Below are 23,783 nucleotides of genomic sequence, written 5' to 3' on the forward strand. Positions count from 1 at the left end.
AAACAAAAAAAAAAAAGAGTTAATAGCAGAACAAGATCTTTGGGATTAGCACAATCCACATACTTAGCTGTGCTTCTCATCCCACAAATGCATTTTTCTTAAAAAGCAGCACCATTTAAAAGAGAAATAACAAACCAACCAACAGTATAAATTTGGTAGGAAGTAATGCTACAGAAAAAAGAAATAATCAACCACATATACACTACCGTTCAAAAGCTTGGGGTCACTTCCCTATTGAATCCCATGGCAAAGTGACCCCAAACTTTTGAACGGTAGTGTAAGCTTCCTTACATTTTGTGCTGGGTTTATACAAAGAATGACAACAAAAGAAGACTGGACAGCAAAACTCTGAGCTGCGAGTTGTGACTTAGGATTTTTCTTCAAATGAAGCACAAAAAATTTGTTTTTTAAAGAATAATTTTATGTAGTTGTCATAAGGAGTCATGGCAGTTATCACTGTGTACAAATCACTAGCTTTATTGATAACACCTGTGCTTTTCTTGCACGGGCATTACAACAGTTTTCTGGACAAATAAGAGTAGGCTATAACTAAATGTTAGACAGCTTTACTATTTACTATTTTATAATATGTATAATGTAGTATTTGCTTTTCTTTCAGTGGACCTGGGGTGGTGTGGTAATATAGTGAAATTACATTTGGGTCACCATGTTTTGTGACCAGTAGATGGCAGTAAAGTATCAGAAAAAGGCAAACATGCCCCTCAGTAGTTGTCTCTGCTAACTACTGTCAAGCAAAGGACCAAAGAATAATGACCAAGAGTTTTAACTAAGAATCTCTTTCTTCACTGTGTATCAAGTTTACTCTTATAAAGAAAACTTTTGAGTGTGCAGATGTTTATTGTGATATACTGCAACACATCTTGAACCAGTAGTGATCACAAACATCCAATTTCCAAACTCAACTGTCCTTGAGGAGATTTTTCCAGTGAAAGCTCTTGCAGGAGGAGGTTGTTTATGCAAACTCAAATCCTTGTAAACCTCACTTATACACACATAACTCCCTCCCAGCCCTTATATGCAAGCTCCCACACACTCACACATCCTATAGTGGAACAGCTGGCCTCAGACAGTCTCAGTTTCATCTTTTGATATACTATGTCTGCATCAAAATCTATTCAAACCACACGTGATTTAGCAGCTATCTCCACTGCCAAATGGACTGTCAGACATTTGGGGGGGTAGGAATTGTTGGCACTTTGCCTCATGGGACATTATAGACTGTACTTGACAGGCTGGCAGCCAGCACTTTTGAAAGAAATCATGTCAGCTTTGACTTTAACTGGTTGAGACCGAATGAGGTCATTTTAAGGTATTGTGTTACACTGCTACAATGTCCATTTTGTAACAGCTGCATGCGATGTGTGGGGGACTGCAACCTCGACCCGAAGCTGACCACCTATTCACTGCACAGGCCGGGTGGTATGTTGTCAAAAACAAGCAGGGTCCAACTGTAGGTGGTATGAAGGGGGTGGTTAGTGTGAGACCCCTGGGGTCTGCAAGTATGTGCCAATAGCCCATATGCACATGTGTTGTGGTGAAAAATGGACTTCCATTGTTTGATCCGTAAATGTGAGACTCACACTTTGAGGCTCACGGTGAGCAAAGCATGCTCAGTGACGTTTTTTTTTTAATCAGGTATCTTTTGTTAATGCATACAGATCTTTTCTTATTTATTTTTTTTTTTTAGTACAGCATATTCTGAAGCCCTTTCTGTAGTTACTGTAATATATTTGCTGAAAAAAACAAAGCTTTAGTTCCTATAGTGCAGTGGTCATAAAAGCCTGCTGACAGTCATTTAGGAAATGCACACATCATGACCAGTGGCAGTGTTTTTGTTGTAGGAAATACTTTCCCATTGTAAAACTTTAGGCTGTTAAGCAGCCTGGAAAAAATTGCTCCATGTCAGCATAGTTAGACTGACTGAGGCAGAGGCCAGACATGACAGTAGCTGTGAGCTGTGGCTGGTCTATTGTGTGTGAAACAAGCATGCAGGCCTCTCCATAACAAGGAAGGTAGAGGGGGAGAGCTAATTATTTCTAACAGCTTAACACTTCAACCAAGAGAGCTTTCTGGATATTTTTACACTCTGTTGTGGACCACCAGGATGAAGTATGAAACCTACATAATGTCCCTTTTGTTTCTGGTATTACACATTTAGGATACTTCTGTAAGATACTGTATACACAGCAAAATGTCATGGTATGTGCATCCAAATTTCAATGCAAGGAGGTTCATTGCTCTACGAAAAAGATGGTAGATTCTGCATGTGTTCTATGACTAAGTTAGGAAATCTAATAAAAAGAAGAACATTTGTGGTCAAGGTAGCCCAGATAGATGATGTCCATTTTTCCAAATCCAATTGTTCTCCAGCTACAGCTGGTTGCTGTTCAAAGCAGAACATTGGACTAGTTTAAGAAAGCACAGACAAAAGGTTCTACCTCAAAGAAAAATTCAGCCCAGTCTCATGAGAAAGAAAAACATATGACTAACCCCTAACCATGTTTTTATTAATGTTTTTACCTTGTTATCAAAGTTTTAGCATTCATTTTTCCCCTTGGCTATCCATTACAAACTGCAACTGAGTATAATCAGGCTTAAAGTTGTTGGACGGCATTGTGTCAGATGCAACTCTAACTTGTTTCTCCTGCATGACATCCCATGTTTTAACACCGCCACCCTCCCATCCTACCTTCTTATAATTGTTCTGAACAAACAATGGTTGTTCAGTTTTTCACTAGATATCATGTTACAGTTTTCCAAGCAAGAAACCGGGGATGTAACCTTCATGAAAATATAGTATTTTATTATCTGTGACCATGACACATCATTTAATGTAAAGTAAATGTAGACATATTATGATTTAGAAAGGAATTTATATGTATTTCATAGGTTTCTAGCCAATAAAAAGCAATAATTTTTCATACTTTTGAGCCACATTGTTAGAAAATATTAATTCAGTTTTAATTCAATTTCCATTTTATTTCAATCATGATCACCCAAAGTAGTATGGGGTTAAAAATGAAATATACAATCAATGCAAGCAATGTTATAGCATTTCAACTTATTTAATAGTCTTAACACTATTCTAAAGACAACCCCAGATTACAGATTTTCTCTCTCAGAAGTCTAACTAATCTATTCAGGGTTGAAACGAGGGAAGCTAAAAGGTTGTTGCTCATAAGTTAAAGCCTGCACTAAAGTGTGCTTTTATTGCTAAGATACTAAAAGCTAAAGTGATTGACTGAATGAGCAGATCCTCACATTTATAGAAAGATCAGAAGGAAAGAGTGTATCAGTCTGATCTAACAGTGGTAGGTAAGGACCATTTGGAAGTCATTTATGTGCTGTTTTGCACTGATCCATAACCCTGCACTGACAGGGTTAACTCACATCAGTCAGTCCCTTAAAGCTCCTCTGCAACAGAATCCACTTTTTTCCTGACTAAACGAAAGCTTCTGGTTTCTTGTACTGGAGAGACGTGCAGACTAGCCCTCCTCTATCAAACAAGATACCATCTCTGGACAACAGAGAGGAGGGAAATTCCAACTCATAAACGTTTGGTTTCACATTTTTATCAATATAACTCCTGCTGTGATTCTCAAAAATTCTTTCTTTGTATGAACGTGTGATCGAGTCTAAGAAAGTCACCCCATCTTCCTTTTAGACACCTATAAAAAGGACCCTCAGAACCTCTTTAATGTATTTCATCTTTAAAAATCTCCACCTCACTGTTTACCTGCACTTATAAAGAACCAGAACAAGCATCACTATCTTATGCTGGACAGCTCTTATTGTCAGGGTTACTGTGTCCATGTCTGTGTGAGTTCAAACGCACTCATTATGCTCACAATCTGTCTCTCTGTCATGCACACTCATAATCACACACGTGTACAAGTCTCTTAATGTGGTAAGTGAGCCATTCACAGCAGTCCCTCTCATGATGGGGCCACTCAAACGCAGACAAAGCCACTTCACTAGAGCAATACAAATCCCAATGACAAGCTTTTAAACTCTTCAGCTTCCACTTCCCATGCTGAAGACCAACATATTTTATCATAGAGAATCCTTACATTCAAATACATTCATTATTTTGAAGGATGTCTATAGTGATTCTCTTGTGGGAACAAAGAGACTGATTAACTGGGGAAGTTGATGGAGGGCTCCTAAAGGGCCTGGATTGAACTGACTTAAGTGAGGACTGTATCATAAGAAGTGCTTTATGCACATTTCATATTTTGTACAAGCTCATAGGATTTGTAAAGTTTTCCTCTTTTCCTCCCACAGCATAAGTCATTTGGACTTTATTAACTGTTGTAAAGGTTTCCTTGGTTATGCATGGATGCAAAAGCTCCATCTTGGTAAAACATGGTCTCTTGAATATATTTCCTCAGTGACACAGCAAAAAGGTCAAGTCAGTACCGTAATACATGGCTGTTTTTTTTTTTCTTTTTTCTTTTAAACAACTCTGTTCTAACCTGACTTTCAGCAAATCCCCTACACCAGAAGTGGTTGAAAAAAACAGTTGAACTGATCCAGGATTTTACGTTTTAACTATAATTAATGTGTCCTTAAAGAAGAGAAAAGCCTCCAAACCAGTCATTTCAGCTCTGGATATGCTTTATAAGCGATTAAATTCATGTTTGGATGAGGGTTTAAACTGGAGTTGTGTAAACAGATGTAGATTAAATAGAAGGACAAGTTGAACATGATTTAAAGGACCCCATGAAACAGGTCCTGTACATATTATAGCAAAAGCAGCACTCTTTTCTTCTGTTAGATGATTCACCTTGAATGAAATGTTATTTGCTTAGAAGATAAAAAGTGTCCTTTTTTTTAACCAGAAAAGGAGTTTCTCCTTTTACCAGAAGTGATGTAACAGCACATACTGACTCATAAAGCTGCAGACTATTCTTATAACAGCTACAACAACCAACATGTATTCTTAGTCACATTTCATCCATTTAAGGTTTTTTCCTCTATGGTCTTAACATTTATTGGCATTGACATATTCTTTCTTATTATTTAAATATATGGATCTATAATCCCTCCCCCCAAATGCCAACCCAATCAAACTCTAACATGTATTTCATGTAAAATGACCTTTACTGAGGTAAACTCAGATGCTTGATCAGATTCTTGATCATATTGGCTCCTTTAAGGCATGCAACCACAGCTTTTCAGCCCACACTGCAAAATGTTGGGATTGGTTCCCTTCAACCCAGCATATACAATCCATAGGTGCTTTGCAGATTCAAGGCAGAAATGCCCAACCACAGCACAACACTGATGGTTGACTTTTTTTTTTTGCCTAACATGGGGGCCTTTTAAATCATAGTCACCATAGTGATTTATGTTTTACCACATTTATAGATGAATAAATCTTTGTTATGTTCTGTATTTGTGCTCCTGAGCCATTCTTTGCAGTTTGGACGTGAACAACCTAGACATAGCTGAGTGGCATTCAATGTGTCGTGAAAAACATTATTCACAAGCTTTTCACATGTAATGTGGCAGCAGGGTTAATTCAGTTTTAGCACTCCATCTGGTACCAAAGCTCAGCAACACATTCTGCCCAGCTGCTTGCGACACATTTTCTGGCACAGAGTAGCTTCAGCAGCCACTTTGACCAGACTGTCTGTCAGTTGCCATAAGGATAAGACTCACCATAGATGAAGTGGCCCAGAAGACTTGTTAGATACACGATTAGATGTATTCCTAATTAGACAATCATGGTTTGGTGTTGAAAACTTCTTTTTTTTTTCTTTTCTTCTTCTTTTTTTTTTGTGTGTGTGTTTTGTTTTGTTTTGCATTAACTTTCTAAACCTTCATTACTGCATAGTCTGTATATTCTGTATATTTAGTGTATATATGATGACAAAATGATGAAGGATCTTTTAGACACAAAACAAGACACATTTTTTGTGTTGAGTGACACAGAATCCTGGTAAAAACAGAATGTTTGAATGGGAGTAGGTAAAAGTCTTGAACTTTTCTAGACCTGTCTCCTTGCACCATATCCGAACAAAAGAAGAAGAAGAAGAAAAAAAGAAAACAAGCTATACAAAGCAGCCAACATTCATAATTATCCCACAGAGTCTAAGCTTTAACAGTGCTTATGTCAACGTCATATGAAAATAAAGCAGACAACATGTGCCTGGGATTAACAGAAACAAATTATAAGAAAAAAAAACCCAAAATTTTAAATAGCAGATTGAGACTCATATTCCAGAAAAATGGTCTTTTTTTACATTTGTGGAAATCTCTGGTATGGTACTTAGCATGAGTTTTTATGACCAGTTTATTTAACATATGGCTTTCTCTTAATGCGTTATTTGTCAGCTGAACTTGGAACAGTTTCTGGATGCTGTTAGGCAATAAATAATATCTAACTTTATACATCATCGGAATTGTTTTGAGGTTTGCTTAATCAGGAAAAATTTAAAATCTTTAGTTTAAGAAAAAGTGAATTAGAGGGAGGACTACGTGCTGTTTTATGATTCTTATTGCTTGCTTCTGTAATGTATTATACAGTACTGTAATTGATTTGGAAGTTGTATTTTTAATAAAGTTAATATGTAGCTTCTAACTTAGTTTGTTGTTTAAAACCACCTTAAGAAATTTTATTTCTGCAACTTTTCCCAACTCAGCATTATCTATAAGTGCTTTTCTATTGGTTTCAGTTGTACAGTTTCCAAAAATTTAATTAAATTACATTTAGTATTAATTTATTAAAGTCAAAACAGCTCTTTAACGTGATAAGACAGTTTTCCAACCATCTCAATAGCTGTTCCAAATTACCACCATTACAAAAGAGGTTGGTGTCATCAGCAAATAATATGGTTTGTAAAGTTCCATAATTTTTAAAGATGTCATTAATGTAAAGAATAGACAATGGTACGAGCATGGATCCCTGTGGCACCCCTCATGTTATAGTCTGATATTGTGAATTGACATATCATTTGATTATAATTTGTAAATAGTTGTGTTTTTCCGGTCTTGTAGACAGAGACAATCTTTGCTGCTTTCGTTTTATCTGGGAACACACCAGATTGTAAGGACAGGTTAGAGATCCACTACACAATCAATAATAGTTGTCAGTAAAGTTCAGTAATTCCGTGTCTATCTTTTCAAAGTCAGAAGATTTTTTTGTTTCAAATGACTTTACAAAATCTTTTATTTTCTTTACATCTGTGCCACATAAGAAAATAGAACTGCTGACAGTGTTGCAGCGTCTTTGCAGTTTCTTCGGCCAAACCAGAGCTAACATTAACAAAAAAGTTGGTCTACTTTAATCTGTGTGTTTGCTGTTACCTGATGGTTTCCATAGCAGCAATAAACACCTTGCACGTAAACCTCAAAACACCATTATTTCAAAGTTCTTATCTATTTTGATGATAAAATACTTTTCAGGGCAATTTTCCAGTATGAGGCCACAGCAAACATGTTTGAAAGAATGGAGGCCACACAGAGAGGCCGTTTGAGTTTTTCATTGATGCTTTGTTTGATAGACATGGCATAGTCAAAGCAAAACCTTGTGTTGTTAGCCTTCTGTCGCACCTTTACACCTCTCATCTTGGACCATTGTTGCGTGGCCCTTTGCTGACATGCTGTTGTCCCTGCATGAGTCCACACACACAATGAGACTTAAAGGATCCTTTTCTCTAAGAAAAACAGACAAGAAGACAAAGGCTTCAAACTATCCAAATTATCTCTTTTGGGTGTTCCTCAAAATATAGTATAGCTATCTGGGAGAATCATCTTAAATGCTCATCCCCTGCAAGCAAAAACAACAAAAAGTCTTATTGCGCAAAATGTGCATCATAAGCAGCAGGGAGTTGTTTTTTTTTTTTCTTCTTCTATTGCCAGGTTGTAATTTTATGTTGGCACACATGCTGTGTATCCAAGAATGTTACAGAGATGTTTGATCTTTGTGTGAATGTTCAGCTAGATGCTTATTAGAGCAGAAGGTGGAATTTTTCTTCCATCTGATTTATATCAGGTGCAAGATCATGGATGGGTAATTTGTCTGATAGAAGCATTTTTATTACAGAGTTCAAGCTTCAGAAATGATAGGTCTGCTCGATAGCAGTTGTGGACTGGAGTTTACCTTTCCTTTTGTCTACAGCTGATTATCCTGGAATGTTTGTTTAGACTCATCCCCTGTATTGGAGCTTCACCTGGAATTTGAAACAGCGCCCACAATGAAAGCAAATTGAGGGATAACAAACCTATAAGATTAAGCTTTAACAGCACACCACATCTTTTACATGAACAAAGCACAATCCCAATAAAGATAGCAATGGATTATGAGAGACGTAATGAGTTTATAAAAAAAAGACTTTTACTGTGAAAGGCATCCAAAATGTAAAACTGTTTGTATAATCGAATTTAAAGCTTGTACAAAAGGATTAAACAACATATACCTCATTGCATAGTATATTTTCCACTTACAACATGTTTAAGAATATAATTACATAAGTCAAACACAGGATTTCCCAAAGATTTTAAAATTATACAAAAAAAATCATACTGCAATGCAACAACAATCAGGACTAAGAAAGGCTTTATTTTTTTAGCTGAACAGCTTGATTGTTTGCACTAATAGTTATGTTGCTTTACCTGGCAGATTATGATTTCCAATCAGCCTGTAAGCTCTTTATTTATTCATTTATTGTGACTCATTACAGCTCAGTCTAACAAGAAGATGGGTTTGGTATGACTGCTGACTTACAGTAGAGCTGCTGAAATGGTGAGATGGTAACATTTTGTCTTGTTTTGAATGATGAACCATCCATAAAATGTGACAGGAACCTGTTAATATTTAAATAATTCAGTCTAACTTGTGTTTTACACCCATAACCCTGACTCTAAACATAAATACGTTAATATATATATATGACAGAGTGGATTGAAGATGGCAGTTGCCATTATACTGTTGCAAGATTTTAATTACATGAATGTCAATTACATGAAATGAATTACAGTTTGGACAAAAAACCTTTGTCCAGGAAAGTGTTTTCAGTCCCATTTCCTAAAAAAAAAAAAGTGGAAATGCTGTGGATGATGCAAATTACAAACAGAATGCAGGTACTTGTGACTCATGTAGGTCCCCAGTTTTTCACTGAAAATAGCTTGACTCATTTTATTAGACATATGATTATTTTGTACTCAATCTCAGGTTTATGAGCAATAAGTCAGAAACATGAGCAGGTATAAAAAGATTTTCCAATAGTGTCTGTGTCTAACAAAGAGCTCTTGTTTCCCTTTTGTTCCCATTTGCCAGCTTCTTCAGGTCAGAACAGTTGCTGACACATTACGATGGGAATATTTGTTTTATGCTGTCAGTATAGTCTTAGCCTTGATTCTCTCATTGTTGTAGGACCTCTCTGGCTCATTTCCTGGACATTGGATATGGTATCAAAAACATCAATCTATGCATTCCTCTCCACAGCAGATGCCAAATCTGAGACTGAACCAGCAATTTCTTATTAGGCCTCCTGATAATTGAGCATTTTTACCCTAAATAACAGAAGTATAACCAGACATGCATGTTTGGATTGCTGCTCCATTACCTCAGTAGAACCATAAACTCAGTTTTAATGAGCTGTTGTTTCAGAAGTACCAGGTGTTTGCAGGGCTTGAACACAGAAGACCAAAACAGATCCAAAAGTCTATCACAGATTTAAGGCTATTTTCTTTCACTGTGTCTTTTATCCATAAAGAAATCTATAAAATGGTTATGTTGCAGATGAGTGAAGACTATAAGTCTACTCTTTTGGTGTCCACATGGCTCAGCAGACTTTGATGGAGTGTTTGATGATCCAAGAAATAGATTTGGGTAGTGTTCTGCTTGGAAAATCTGATAAGAAAATTTATCTATATATCTTCCATTCATTTTTTTAGGTTGTTCAAAGACTCATACAAAAAGAAATTCAGTTGCATTAAATCCCATTAGTTATGAATATATATATATATATATATATATATATATATATATATATATATATATATATACATATGCATATTTTTTTTTGTTTGATTGTCTAGTTTTGTTTTTTTTTGTTGTTTTTTTGCTGTATGCAATGACAGCAACTAGCCTGCTATCACAGTCTCTCTAAAAATTTTTCATTTTCCAATGCAGTTAATGTGGAAAATAATGATGCACATAGAGGTTGTTGAGAAGGAGAACAACACATCTTCACAAGTGAGTTTTGGAGGCCATTGTGAAAGGGTTATTCAAACTTTTGTTGCTCTCTTCTTGTACTAGCAAGGGCACCTCAAACTCTTCCAGCTGGGGCAAAACATCACTCTTCGGCCAAACAAATATGAGCTGAAGTTTGCTAATGTTTAAACAGCTGTGACAAGGTTTATTTTAAGCCAAAGCATGGTCTTTTCATATCTCTAACTAACTAGTTTTTTACCTACACTTAATCAAAGATAGAACAGACAATGTTTGGATAAACCTACTTACTGTATACTTAATGAATGAACTGTGTACACATTTAGCTAGTTGTATATAATTTATGAATAACATCAAATGAGCACACTTGGATAAAAAGCACATTTACCTTAATTTGTGAGTTTCATAAAAGGTAGTTAATTATAAGATGTTTAATGCTCAGTATTTCTTTGGCCCCTGACACTGAGTACATGTGAGGTGCTTGCTTGCAGTAGTGTACCTTTAGTAAAAATCAGTGTAGCCTGTTTCCTCAGTCAGTTTGTTTTGTGTGTGTGTTGCAGATACCCACACTCTGCACCATTGCATGTCCTGTGTGGATGAAAAAGATAAAAAAAAAGGTGTGAAATGTGCAGATGGATGAAAAAATCAGCACGACTTGTGTGTGATGGTGTGAATTTGATGCTTAATGAGATATTTTAAAATGGATATAACACCATTTAAACACCTGCTACAAAAAAAAAGGAAGAATTAAAGAAAGAAAGACAAAAAGAAACAGCATTTCAACCAGAAACTGATTTTAAAGATAGATCAGTTAGACAGCATGGTACTTAAACTCATTATGTCACTGACCTTCAAGAATAAGTGACCACATTGCTTTTTTAATAAACTGAAGACTGATTGGAAGATGGTGGCCTTGGCTAATTCAATGCATTGTATGCTTTAACTTTCAGATCAGGACTGAGGTCAAAGAAAGCCAAATGCCAAGTCTGCTCAAGAATGCTAATAGGTCATAATCATCTCTACATTTGGACAAATCTGATGAAAAAGGCCACTGCGCTGGCTGACCTCTGATGTTCTGATTTGTACTTTCCCCAGACTTGGCAACCTTTGACAACAAGAGAACTTTAATAAGAATGATCTGACATGAGTATAAATACTTTCCATGGGTAATTGACCCTTTTCCTGGACACACACACTTCAACATCAAAAGGGTAAATCCTCTAGGCTCCAAAAGCCACTGATTAAACACATTTCTAAAGTATTTCCCTTCCATTTCTAGGGTAGATCTGGTATCGGCATATGAGATGTGTTTCATTAAGTTGTATAATGAAATGTATTCCTGTGTGGGTGTGTGCAGTGCGTGACAGCATGCCTGTGTATGTGCATGTGTGTTGCTTTATCTCTCTGTGTCTCCATACTGCACATGGTTGAGAGAAAGTGAAGTGGCAGACTGCCAGTCAAGTCTTAGTGTTTCTTGAGAAATGCAGGGAAGAAGGACAGAAAAAAAGGGCATTGTTCTGGGAGCAGAAAATTTTAGCCCTGTAAAGGCGAGCAGGGTTTTGCAGGACCTGACAATAGATGACATTGGCTTGTAAGTTTAGGGCAATGACGCTCAGGGGGATTCCATTATGTGGCTGTCACACAGCATTAGGCCAGACAGCAAACACTTTTCATGTGTGGATTACCATTTACCCATTGGAGATAATAGATATTTGCCTTAGCTAATCCATTTTTTTTCTATTGATCCCTGCACTGTTTAATAACTTCTTGCAAGCAAGCAAATTTTAATAAGTGCAAGAATGCTGACAAGTAAGAAGCTGGAACAAAGGACTGTATTTGAGACTGAGAAGCTGCTTAATATAGTTCTCATGCAAATATGAGACACTCATCATGTAATTAGTCTTTATGACTCCAAAGTTAGAGAAAAACTATAAAAACACTAATTTTCTTCTTTGCCTGCATATCCAAGCATCAGCTTCCTCAAACTATGATGCTACATGCTACATGCTAATCAGCGAATTAAATGCTCATCAAATGCTTGTTATCTATAAAATTAATGAATATATTAATAAAATAATTCTTAAATAATATATATTAAAATATTATTATATTATAAATACATTTATAATATAAATAATATCATCAACCTTAATTTAAATCCATTCTTTTAACTGCTCCACCAAAAGAAATCTCATCCAAATTACTTCATGTGCCAAAGAATTACACCAGCTCCACAGATACTGTATAAATAAATAAAATAAATAAAATCTTTTCCAATGAATCATAGTATTTAAATTCACATGGCACAATAGGAAAAAGATTACGCCACTTCTCAGCAATCACAACAACTTCTATAGCTGCTGTGGATCATAGGGTGTCTGGAGATGGCATACCTAGAGGGGACATCCGAACTCCACACAGAAAGGCCCCACAACTGGAATAATTCAAATGTAAACATTAACAGCAAATCATCATGGATAAGGAATAGCAAGTCTCTAAGAAAGTCAAATCTGCTGCCTATTTTCTGCCTTCCAGGTTCATAGCACCAAAGCAAAGTTGTTCATTTTTATGGAGTCCAAAATCAAACAACAGATTCAGTTGAATTAATGTTTTCATCGCCTTAAATTGGGTACAAAGGAATAAATGTCATAGTACAATGCTGCCCCACCGTTACTGCTCAGTTGTCAGTTCAATCAGTGATTTGTGTGTGTGTGTGTGTGTCAGGTTTTAAAGAGAATTATTATCTTGCTAATGACACAAAACACAATAATAGAGGCACAGAAAATGATTATCTTATTTTCACAATCTGTTTCAAGACCTGCTCCTCAAACTTAAGAGTAAGCAACAACATGACACGGATAATCTCACTTCTCCTTCAGACAGTAGTGACTGTTCAGCTTTATGCAACACTTTCAAAGAACAGTGGTCAGGAACAAGAGGCGTTTCCTTCATGGTGCTCCATGCTAATCAGCCAATCATGAACAAAGTCATCCGTACTTGCAGTAGGCTAAATTAACCAACTGTTTTATTCAGCAAGGAAAAGTTTAAACAGCAGTGATGCAAAATATGTTGAAGGACAAGTAAAAAACAAAATCGACCTTTGCTCAGCTTGCATGTCATTTACTAAACATTTGACTGCAACTAACATATTTACTGTTTATGTTACCAAATAGTACCACAAAATTAAAAAAGAACTTTATGTTTTCTGAAATACACTCAATCAACAGAGAAAATTCAAGCATTTGATTGTAGTTAAATGGAGAATAAGAAGATATGAAAATATGAGTTTATAAAAGCTAATATAAAACATATTGCTTACACAGTGGCCCTTTTTAAATATAGTTCAGACAGCACTTTAGTTTGAACAAACAGCCTTTGTCTCTTTTGCCTCTTTTTTGACCTGCTAAGCTGCACTCTGTCACACTACTCACAAATTGATATAAAATATGTACATTTCTACTGCAGAAATTTATGGCTTTATTTTTCTCCATTTTATCATTTAGCTTCTGACACAGGGATGCCAAGGTCAGCACATTGTAATGTTTTGTGTCTGGGTGTTCTTTTTCCTGGGCTTTGGCACCGGTGATGGTTGTTGTTGTCCTTCAGCAGCCATGGAAAGTTGTGCAGGCCTGTTTTCAATCTGATCTTCAGGCTGGGAGACATTCTGGTAAGAGACTCTTGGTGAGGGCTGGGGGCTTGAAGGAGGGCAGTTCTCTGTATGGTGCATAGTCTCGTATTCACGGCTGATGGAGTCAGCCTCTTGCTTTTTTAGCGAGAACATCCCGTGTTCACCTTTGTCCCGGAATTTCATTTGTGTGTTGTTGCGCCTCTTGCAGTAGCATAATGCTATAACAATGATGAGCAGGAGGAAAATCAAACCAGCACCCCCTGCTAGCACTGCCACAACGGTATGGGGTGAAAAACAAATCTCAGGCGGAGCTTTACATGTTGGACGAACAGCGTCGCTGCTTTCCTTGCTGACTTTATTTTCCACGCTACAAAAGAAGCTCCCCTCATCTTTCGGCTGGTTTAGAGATACGCTCAGTGTTTGTTTTGTTTCACTTTGCAAAGTCTTTTTATCAAGTGTCCATGAGAACACCAAACCCTGAGGTTTGGGTACATAGCAGTTAAGATTAATAGCATTTTTCTTCAAGTCACAGACATAACTGAGTTTAGGTTTTGCCACTTTTTCCATCATGCAGACACGAACAGCCAATTCTGCAGCTGAAGTACCATTGGGATTCAGTGCTTGTGCTTGGTAAATCCCTGCACTTGCAAATTGTAGCTTCTTCAGCAAAAGAGATCCAGTTGCAGAGATGTCATCTGATTTTCCAACAGTCACTTTGCCCTGCTGTCTGTAAAAAATGATCGTGTTGTTGTGAGTCCATTTCAGGGCATGTGAGTTTCCCAATCCTTTGAAGACAAAAGGCAAAGCCAAACTCTCTCCAACAGCAGCGTAAATGTCACAAGTGTCATTGTTCGTTGCAGCATGGACAGTTAATCCCAACAGAAGGATAACACCAAAGGTGGTAGCAAAGCACACCATGATACCCCCACAAGTATGCCTTTTCAGTTTTCCAAGGAATCCTTACCAAACTTTGTCAAAGTGTTATTACAAAGCCTATAAAATTTAAGTATCAAGAGGGTCAAAATGCTGTCCTGTTGAAATGACTTGTTACGCTTGCAGCCAGAACTATAAATGACACATAAATAACACATGTCCACTCCTTTAAGGGAAGTGAATCTTCTGTAAGAAGGAAGTTATTACTCAATACGCTATTCTCAGTTCTCAGAAGACAGGTCAAAGCACCACCACCGTCATGTGGCAACATCCTCAAGCATGACTGGATGGTGAAGCCATCTAAAGCCACAAGACGTTTATTTAACTATGAGTTCAGTCAATTATATTCATAGGGTCCAGCATTAGAAATCAGAGAACTTGCCTCACAGTCTATACTACTTGCAACTCCCTCTGCTGCCCTGCAAATATTAAATAAAGCTCAGGAGGAGCATCTCATGGAGGTTTCTTCTTTTATACATGATTTAGATGTCCAAACAACCAGAGTCACAGATTTACAGGTTAGATAATAAAGGGGACCACATTTATTCTGTGCTACTTTGAAATTGAGCAAATACCAGAGGTGAAAGAGTTAGACTTTAAATTAATATGATTTTGGAAGAAGTTACATTATGATGTGTGTTCTGCAGAGGGAAAACAGCCAGCAATACTCAGTAAATCATTTCATAAACATAATATACACTGTATATTAAATTACTGGAATTATATGAAAGAAGATCCAGGATTTATCACCAGTCGTATATTTCCTTTCTGGCCTTTGCAAATATATATCCTGGTTATTGTTTTTTCCTGTCAAAGATTACAAATGACTTTTATTTGGCTTTTCTAAATTGGTTGAAATATGGATGTCTGTTCTGATAAAGTGAGAAAATTATGAGAGGCCACAGCCTCATCTTTTAATATACCTTTCTTCTAAGCTTGACAATGTGTGTTTTTTGTCTTTTTTTTCTAATTAGAGATGATGTAGTTACTGAGCGAAATCACATCAGTCAAAAAATAATCAAACAAACAAAAAAAACAAAAAAAAAACAACAGTGTTCTGCTGCATGAACAGACTGGAAATCAGGCACACTGGGTATTTTCCAGGTGGGCTGATGTGTTTCTTGGACCAGCACACTTTATTTATTGGTCTGACTGGTCCATAAAACTTAGTAGATCTATGGTCTAACAAACTGTGGGCTGACCCACTAAAATTCTAAAACATCATCTTCTTTCACTGTGGTGCCTGTGCCTGATTTATCCAAATAGTTAGCACATAACTTTTTTTCTTGACCACTGACCATGAAACACATTGATCTGTGGACCATTGATTCTTTTCTTAACTGACATCAGGCTGAACCAATCAGATACTTCAATCCCGTTTGGCTCTGTGCCAGGAGCTGCAGAGAGAGACAACGGCGGAGCCGAAGAAACAAGCAAACAAAAAGATGCTGACAAATGTCAAAATGTCCTAACTGACATGTTTGCCGCAGCTGGACCTTCATCAGCTGCCATGGACGATGATGATGATGGTAGAAGCTGTGGTAAGTGCACTGCTTTCACATCCCTGTTTCTCTTATGAGTAAAGAGGGTCAATTAAATCCAGTAAGTATGATCCACATGAGCCAGTTAGCAGTGAACGCTAGCTGTTTACGGTTATGACGAAGTGACGATAACAGGTTAATAAAATAGCTGTTTTATTACAATGTTAGTTTGTTTCATTTAAAAAATTTTTTGATGACATCAGTGTTTTCAGCAGGAAAACAACTGGCTAACTGGTTGTGTTCACTGGTTAAAACCACACATTTTACATTTAGTTCTTTTATGTCTTCCTGAACTTTATTGTCTTATTTAAAGTTACATTATTTTTTTTAACCATCATTCATCAACATTAAGAGTGAGTCAGCAACTTTCTGATTTTCTTTATTAGCCTAATTGTTAGTGGTTGTGTGTTGATAGTCGGCTTTTTGGGGGAGAAAATGTGTTTGAGGCAGCTTCTGTGTAGGTTTTTATAGACAATATACGGAAATAAAACACTTCTTAAGATTATTTGTTTACACTTTTGTCAGTATGTTATACTGATGCAGCTGTTTGCATCTTCATCAGATATTCTAATAACTCTGGACACGACTAAATCTTTGTGTTAAATAAATAAATAAATTCAGTCTTTTGTTGAATCTCTAGAAGAGAAGAACAGGCAACAGACACAGTGATACTGTTTCTGAACAGTTTTCATCTGATCTATCATTTCTCATGTCTATTTTATTTCTCACTCAAACACACTGTGAGATGACTGCTGTTCTAATATTTATCCCAGTGCCGTAGTATTGATGTTTATTATAACACTTTTCATTTAACGTGTCCACTCTCACTGATTTGCTAACTCACTACATGATATTAGTAGTTTTAAGAAGTTGAACAGCTGATATAGACATACAAGGGAGTGTAAAGATTTGTGTTGTGTATGAATATATATAGGCCAGTCTAGGTCAAAATGCCAGGGCCTTTTTGTTTTTGTTTCAGTCCACCCCTGTTCTGATCTCATTCTGTTCTGCAGCTTTTACCCCAAATGGCCCCAAAACATGGCACATAGCTTAAACTAATGTGGTAGAAGAGCCAACATTTCTTCATGTTATTAGATAAACAATTTGCTCTTGAAAGGCATTCCACTTTTCATAGTCAAGTGTGCTTTCTTTAACTCCCCTGTAGCGTTTCCAGTAAACCAGACTCATTGTTCAGTGAGCATCCAGGAAAACCACTGCCACTCCATAATTTACCATCTACAACCCTCTGAAAAATAACTGTCTTGCCTTAAGGTGCACTGGGAGGAGTTCATTTTGCACCTCACAACTGTAATTTCACACAATTAGCAATGATTCACTCTTTTTCTGTAACTCTCAGCACCTTCAAAGAAACCCATAGTATGACAGACACCTGTTTCTTTCAGCTTCACCGACACTTTTTCAACCCTGAGGGAGAAGATTGACTGAAGCTATTTAAGGGGGTGGTGGGCTTAGTGCTGAATGCAATAAATTCCTAGTTACCACTGTTGTGTTTTATATCACAGCTGTCATGAAGCAAAGCAGCAACCTGTTTTAACCTCTTTATCTTCTTTTTGATTAATGTCTATAAAACTGCATCAACCAGTAAAAATGCAGTGAAGCTCTTCAGCTGGAGGAATTTCATGACCCAACTTTTCAAGGTACCACCACCTGATCAGTGCTGTCAGCACCACCAGCAAAAATCGCTGATCAAGCATGTGAACATAAATTACAGCTTAGACTGTATTCTCCTTTTAAAAAAATGGGGGGGGGGAAAAATGCACGTCATTTTATCACATTTTTTTCTTCCATTCTACACTGAGCATTCTGCATCAGTGTGAACGCTTTTATATACATAAAGCTGCAGCACCTTGACCTCAGCAGATGTTTATTTTCAAATTTAATGTGTTGGAGTAGAGCCGACACAATGAAAAACATACTATTGTACTAATACATCCAGAGTTTTGGCTAAATTAAACCCCGGACATTATTTGGGGTGTTTGTGGAACCACTCCATGAAGGTTAAATCAAACTTTGTCTGCATTCTCTTACACTGTAAATGCTTTATGTTCAGACAAAACTTCTTTTTAAACCTCAGGGCTTTGCCATAAAACCAGATTTGCATCATTAAAAAAAGATCATGATTATTTTTTTCTTGACAAGGACATTTCTTTTTGTTTTATGATTTTCTAGGTTACAGGCTTGGCTGGACTGGGACCTTGTGATTAAAGTAAATTTGTGATTATTTTTATCTGTCTGAGTGGTAGTGGAAAATAAGCGTCACTTTTTGTGCCTCTCATTTCCTGTCTGTCCTGACCTTGTTTCATTTGCAGCAGTGTTTCCACATACTTGTGTCAGAGGAACTGAGCTACAGTCATGAGAAACTAGTGTGTGATGACATATTGACATAATGTGACATATGTCCCAGTCATAATTTTCCAAAGTTCAGTTTTTAGTGGTTCTACAATTCTCATGTTACTGAAGTAAAATATCAATGGTTGCTTTGGAGGCTTTTGAGAAACAAAAGCTTGACCAATTATTTTTAATAATGATTACCATGGGCATATTTTATGTGTTTACTTAGGTTATAATAACTGAAACCTTTGCTAAGGACAAAATATCCCCCTTCACTCTCTGTGATTTTATTTACATTACCCAGTGTGCCTGATGTCAAATCAAACTCAGCCTTTTTATCATCTGTTGACATGCCCTCTTAATTGGCTGTACAGTAAGATCTGAATTCACCAGGCCTGGGTTAATTGGTTTTGTTTCATGGCCCAACAAGCTCTGTGGCAGGGAGCCTGTCTGCTAAGCTGATGTTTAATTCAGAGGCCCAGATGGAGGCATAACAGCCTGGCTGTGAGACCCTCAACTCGCACTCTCACCAGACGTGGCTGTGGCTCTAGAAGGCCCCAAGGGAAGAGGGGGGGTCTGGACAACCCCTCCTGCTCTGCAAAGTCAATGTAATCTCAGGACAGTGATGTCTAGTGTTGGTACTTTGAACTTCATGAACAGCGGCTTTACAAGGGTGTGGTCACATCAGTGCTTATAATGAGCGGCTAGTCCAGCTTAAATATTTGCACAAATAAATATTTTGTGGATTAATCTTAAAATTAGTAATTAAGCTCTGCTCCTCTAGAAAATGTCTAAAAGAGTTGCAGTGTCACAATGTATGTCTATAAATTGCTGTATTGTCTGGTTGAACACTGGAAGAACCATCTACAGTACTCTTATATTTTATTTCAGTCTTATTTGTCAACCTAATTTTGGTTTAAAACAGATATAAGTCACCAAGATTCCAGCTGTTACTTAGGCCTGGTACACACATAACAATTTCTGGGCTGTTTTTGTCCCGATTTAGCCTTGTCCTGACCTCGGACGGCAAACGCCCATCATCGTGAGATTTCCCTGTCCAATTATCATTTGGTTTGAGGTGTGTTACGAGCTGATTTGTCCCGATAATCCGCTCCGAAACAGGTTGTAACCGACTATTGGGAACATTGAACATGTTTAATATTTCAGTGCCGATTTCGGAGGATTGCGATGACTTGTGCATTGTGACTGCGTGGATGGTGATGTGTCACGGAATGTAGCCAATCAGAGAGCGAGCTGGCTGGGGAACAAGGAAGTAAATAAAGTCCATGTTCACTCCGTCTCCAGTCTGTTATTTTTTTCAGTTCTGGCTTTTTCTGTTAACAATAGTCCCAAGACCACCATCATTCCCTCGTCCTGTATGTCCTCTTCCATGCTGGGTGTTGTGTTTTCAGATTGTTACTATGTTTCTTCTTCTTTGCTTTTTGCCGGTTGTTGCCATGGTTTTTCTTCTATGTTTCAATATTTGTCTGGCTCGGAGGACTAATTTGTAGATGAGTTGCTGGACAGCATCGTTATGTGTGTGTTGTTCTGTAATTACATTTTTGGAGCACACTACACACAATGCGATCAAAACTGAATTTTTTATCTTCATGTGTGAGGTTTCGACCAGATAAAAAATCTCATAAAGTTAAAAAAATCACTATGTGTGTAGCAGAACTTAAAAGGCAGAGCAGGTCGCCCATTTTTCACAACTTTCCTTATGCGAAACACTTAATGGTCTGGACAGCAGCTTGAATGGGTACTTTGCTAATATTGGCGTACAAATGGACAAATGAGAGTCTATAACTGGAGTTCATTAATCATATAAGTTTTTTTTTTTATATAAACTCCACAACATCTTCTTACTTAGTAACTCAGAGAACTTCCCAAATATGTGCTCCCCTCCTGATATGACAAGTAGCGGATGGTGGTAGAAACTGCAGATCCGGACACAGGTGACAAGTTTACATAACAGAATTATGCTTATTCACCCCTCAACATCAAAAGTAATCGTATCAGCCTCCTGTGTGTGTATACCATAATCATGTTATCCTAGTCATTTACATAATACTACATAATCCTTTACATGGGTCTAGCCCATTAACCTTGGAAGATTTGTTAAATGAATCTCAGCATTAATGCACAAAAATGTCACCTTCTCAAGCCTGCAGGAGATAATGGATACTGGATCCTTTCTTGCCCCAAATCATGCATCCCTGGAGCAATGTCAACTAAATCCAGTGGGAAATTTGTGCATCCTTTGAATGTGTTATACCTTCACTTTGTGTTTCATCCAGGGAAGCTTTTGTCTATTGTTATGGAAAGTGTGTAGTCATTGCAGACTATGTAATCTGTCATTTTTAAGCATTAGTCATGCATCTTTATTTAGTGCTTCACTTCAAAAACACATCTCTATTCATTTATGTTTAAGCTTCCTAAATTTGTGTTCAAGTCTGTCAATAGGAAATTTTACAAGGAAGAAACATTGTTTGTCATTACAACCTACACAACATGTGCTTGCTGCCTCTTTCTCACAGGAAACACTTTCTCAGACTTAATTAAAGCGCAGCATCTTTTCTCATGTCCATCATTTTCACGACCCGTTGCTCTATTATACTTCTTCTCCTGACATTAAAAGATGTTTGAATGCTTTCATGGATCATAATCCTTGTAAGTTTGAGTCACTCCCTCTACTTTCCCAAAATACTTGTAGAGACAAAAGCCAGGCCTTTATCTTTTGACAGGGTTCAAAAGATCACAGTTTATATTTCCTCTTGCATTACATGGGGCTCTAAATTGTCTGGTTTTGGTGGTGCTGGTGGTGGGTGGAGAGAGGGGGTGGTGCTACGCTTCAAACACAATATAGGCTGGGGCTTATCATTGCTGACTGCTCTGGAGCCGCCACTGAGGAGGAAGCCGCTTATATCACCTTTGTTTTGCTCAAGCCCAGCTGTTTTTGCTCACTTGGCTGACTGGCTATCTGCTAATGCTGGGGATCTTTGATGTTCGGTGGGAGGCGCTGACCCCAAAACCTACCTCCTATCAGCCTGCTGGAGTTCAAGTTTAAACAATTGAGAAGGATTGTTTTTGTTCCCCAGGGCATCTGTTCCCTGTTCTATTCCCTCGCTAGCCAAAGAAAACTGAAGAAGATATATAAGTGAAATGTTTTTTTGGCTGACTGCAAGCTATGGACATGAACAGTACTCCGTTAAGTCAATATAACTGTTTATAATTAGGCCCAATCAGAAATCTTACTAGTGTAGTGTATACCATAACCATCACTTAACAATTAGGCTTAATCCAAACAAGACTTTAGGTCCATCGAAGCAAACCCAACAAAGTCTGTTAAAATGAAATTTGTCAGACAGCTGGGAAGAATGAGCAAACACTTGTTTTCTGAGATTTCACCACAGATTTTGTCATTTGTACTAGCCTGAAGGCTATCCTGTCTGCACTTTGCTTTTAAGACTAATGAATGTTTAATCCTCCACAGATGTCTTCTAACACACCATCCATCCTGAACCTTGTAAAAAAACAATAGCTGCACAAAAACTACCACTGTTGATCCTTTAAAGGTTTTTGGAGTTTTCTATTTATTTTATTTTATTGTTTTTGTAGTCAGCCATAACACCATGGCCACCTGCCTAGGACTAAAGAGGTCCACTTCATGCCACCAACAGTGGTCTACATCAGTGAGGATGTGGGCAAAGAACATGTGAGGGTGTCCTGAAGTGTCTGGTACTGGGCCATTAAGCAGCAGAGCCTTTGAGTCCTATTTGGGTAGTGGTATGCAGGTTTTGTGCCTCCCACAGATGCCATCAGACTCCATCAGATTGGTATCTGGGTAGTTGAGAGGCCAGTTGAATCCTTCAGACTCATTGTGATGTTTTTTTTTTTTTTTTTCAGTCTTTCCCTGTGATGACCAGCTGTTTGGGACTGCTGTTGTGATAATACTGGGTTACTGGTCTGCAACAATATTTAACTTAGTAAAAAATGTCAAAACAACGTCCATGTGAATGTTGATCAGTGTTTATTCACTTGAAGGGCCTTCAATTTACATTGAAAAGGGCTATTTCTATTTCCTCTTTCTTTGGCCCAGTCCAGCACTTACAAGCAGATTTGGCAAAAACATATTTTAATATATTAATGAAGAATAAAAATTTAATATTCAAGGGGAGCCCCATTTCCAAAAGGCTCCTCTGGGCAAAGTACATTTGTTCTGCACAATTCTTTATTGATTTATATTACTCATCACTCCATTTAGCACCCATGTTTACTTTATATCCCTCCAAGTCTTTAATTTCCATAACTGCCAACCAGCTAATTGCATTTCCACGCAGCTGATTTAATTCGTCCTTTTTCTTTTTTTCTTTTCATTTTCACAATGACATCTGAGATCATGTTTGGCAAAGTTTGGAAAGTTGTGATTCACTCTTTGTCTGCTTAAATGACTAATGACAAACAAACTGGGCAACACAGACACTGAATCAGGTACATAATTAAATATCCAGAGGTGAGAAATGTCAGCTTGATTTAGTCAAGTGAAACATGCTTAATTGAATCACAGTGACAACACATGAGCACAGCATCAGTGTTATTTCCTGTGTAGCTCCATCACACTTAAAAGACTGGGGATACTGGGTTGTCAGGAGGATTAGCAGCTTGGAAACATTCTCAAAAGTCTTCAGATGGATGCAATCATGTTTAAGTGTGGCAACATCCTATAATTTGATGACACTCTTATAAAACAGTGGACTACCAGGTCTTCCTGATCCTACAAAGGCAATTAAAAGTAAAAGATTTTTGGTCATGTTTAATGTAGACTCTGCAAAACTTTTTATTTTATGGCAAAGGCTTTCTGACCTTTAATATTTTCAATGATCTAGCAGGAAAAAAGTAAGTGTTTGTTGTCTAATGATTGAAAAACAGGCTCTTAGATTGACCATGGTGGAGGTAAGTGGGTGGGAGAACCTAAACATGGCTTTTTAAAACTTTTCTTAGTTGGCAGATGAAAATTTTGATTTCCAGTGTGTCACTGAATGCACCATGACGAACTTAACCATTAGTAAATATACATATTAACTTCAATGATATTAACCCATAGATAAGCAACTATTCTTAACCATAG

The 23,783-nt window shown here is 37.3% G+C and overlaps 1 protein-coding gene across 1 annotated transcript; it reads right to left on the minus strand.

Moving 5' to 3' along the window:
• Positions 1 to 13,191: 13,191 nt before the first annotated feature.
• Positions 13,192 to 14,890, minus strand: LOC121647086. Its single transcript, XM_041996245.1, has one exon. The coding sequence runs from the start codon at positions 14,745 to 14,747 to the stop codon at positions 13,728 to 13,730; it is 1,020 nt and encodes a 339-aa protein (XP_041852179.1). The 5' UTR covers positions 14,748 to 14,890; the 3' UTR covers positions 13,192 to 13,727.
• Between the last annotated feature and the right edge of the window lie 8,893 nt (positions 14,891 to 23,783).

The sequence above is a fragment of the Melanotaenia boesemani genome, chromosome 10, assembly GCF_017639745.1.
Source record: "Melanotaenia boesemani isolate fMelBoe1 chromosome 10, fMelBoe1.pri, whole genome shotgun sequence".
NCBI lineage: Eukaryota > Metazoa > Chordata > Actinopteri > Atheriniformes > Melanotaeniidae > Melanotaenia > Melanotaenia boesemani.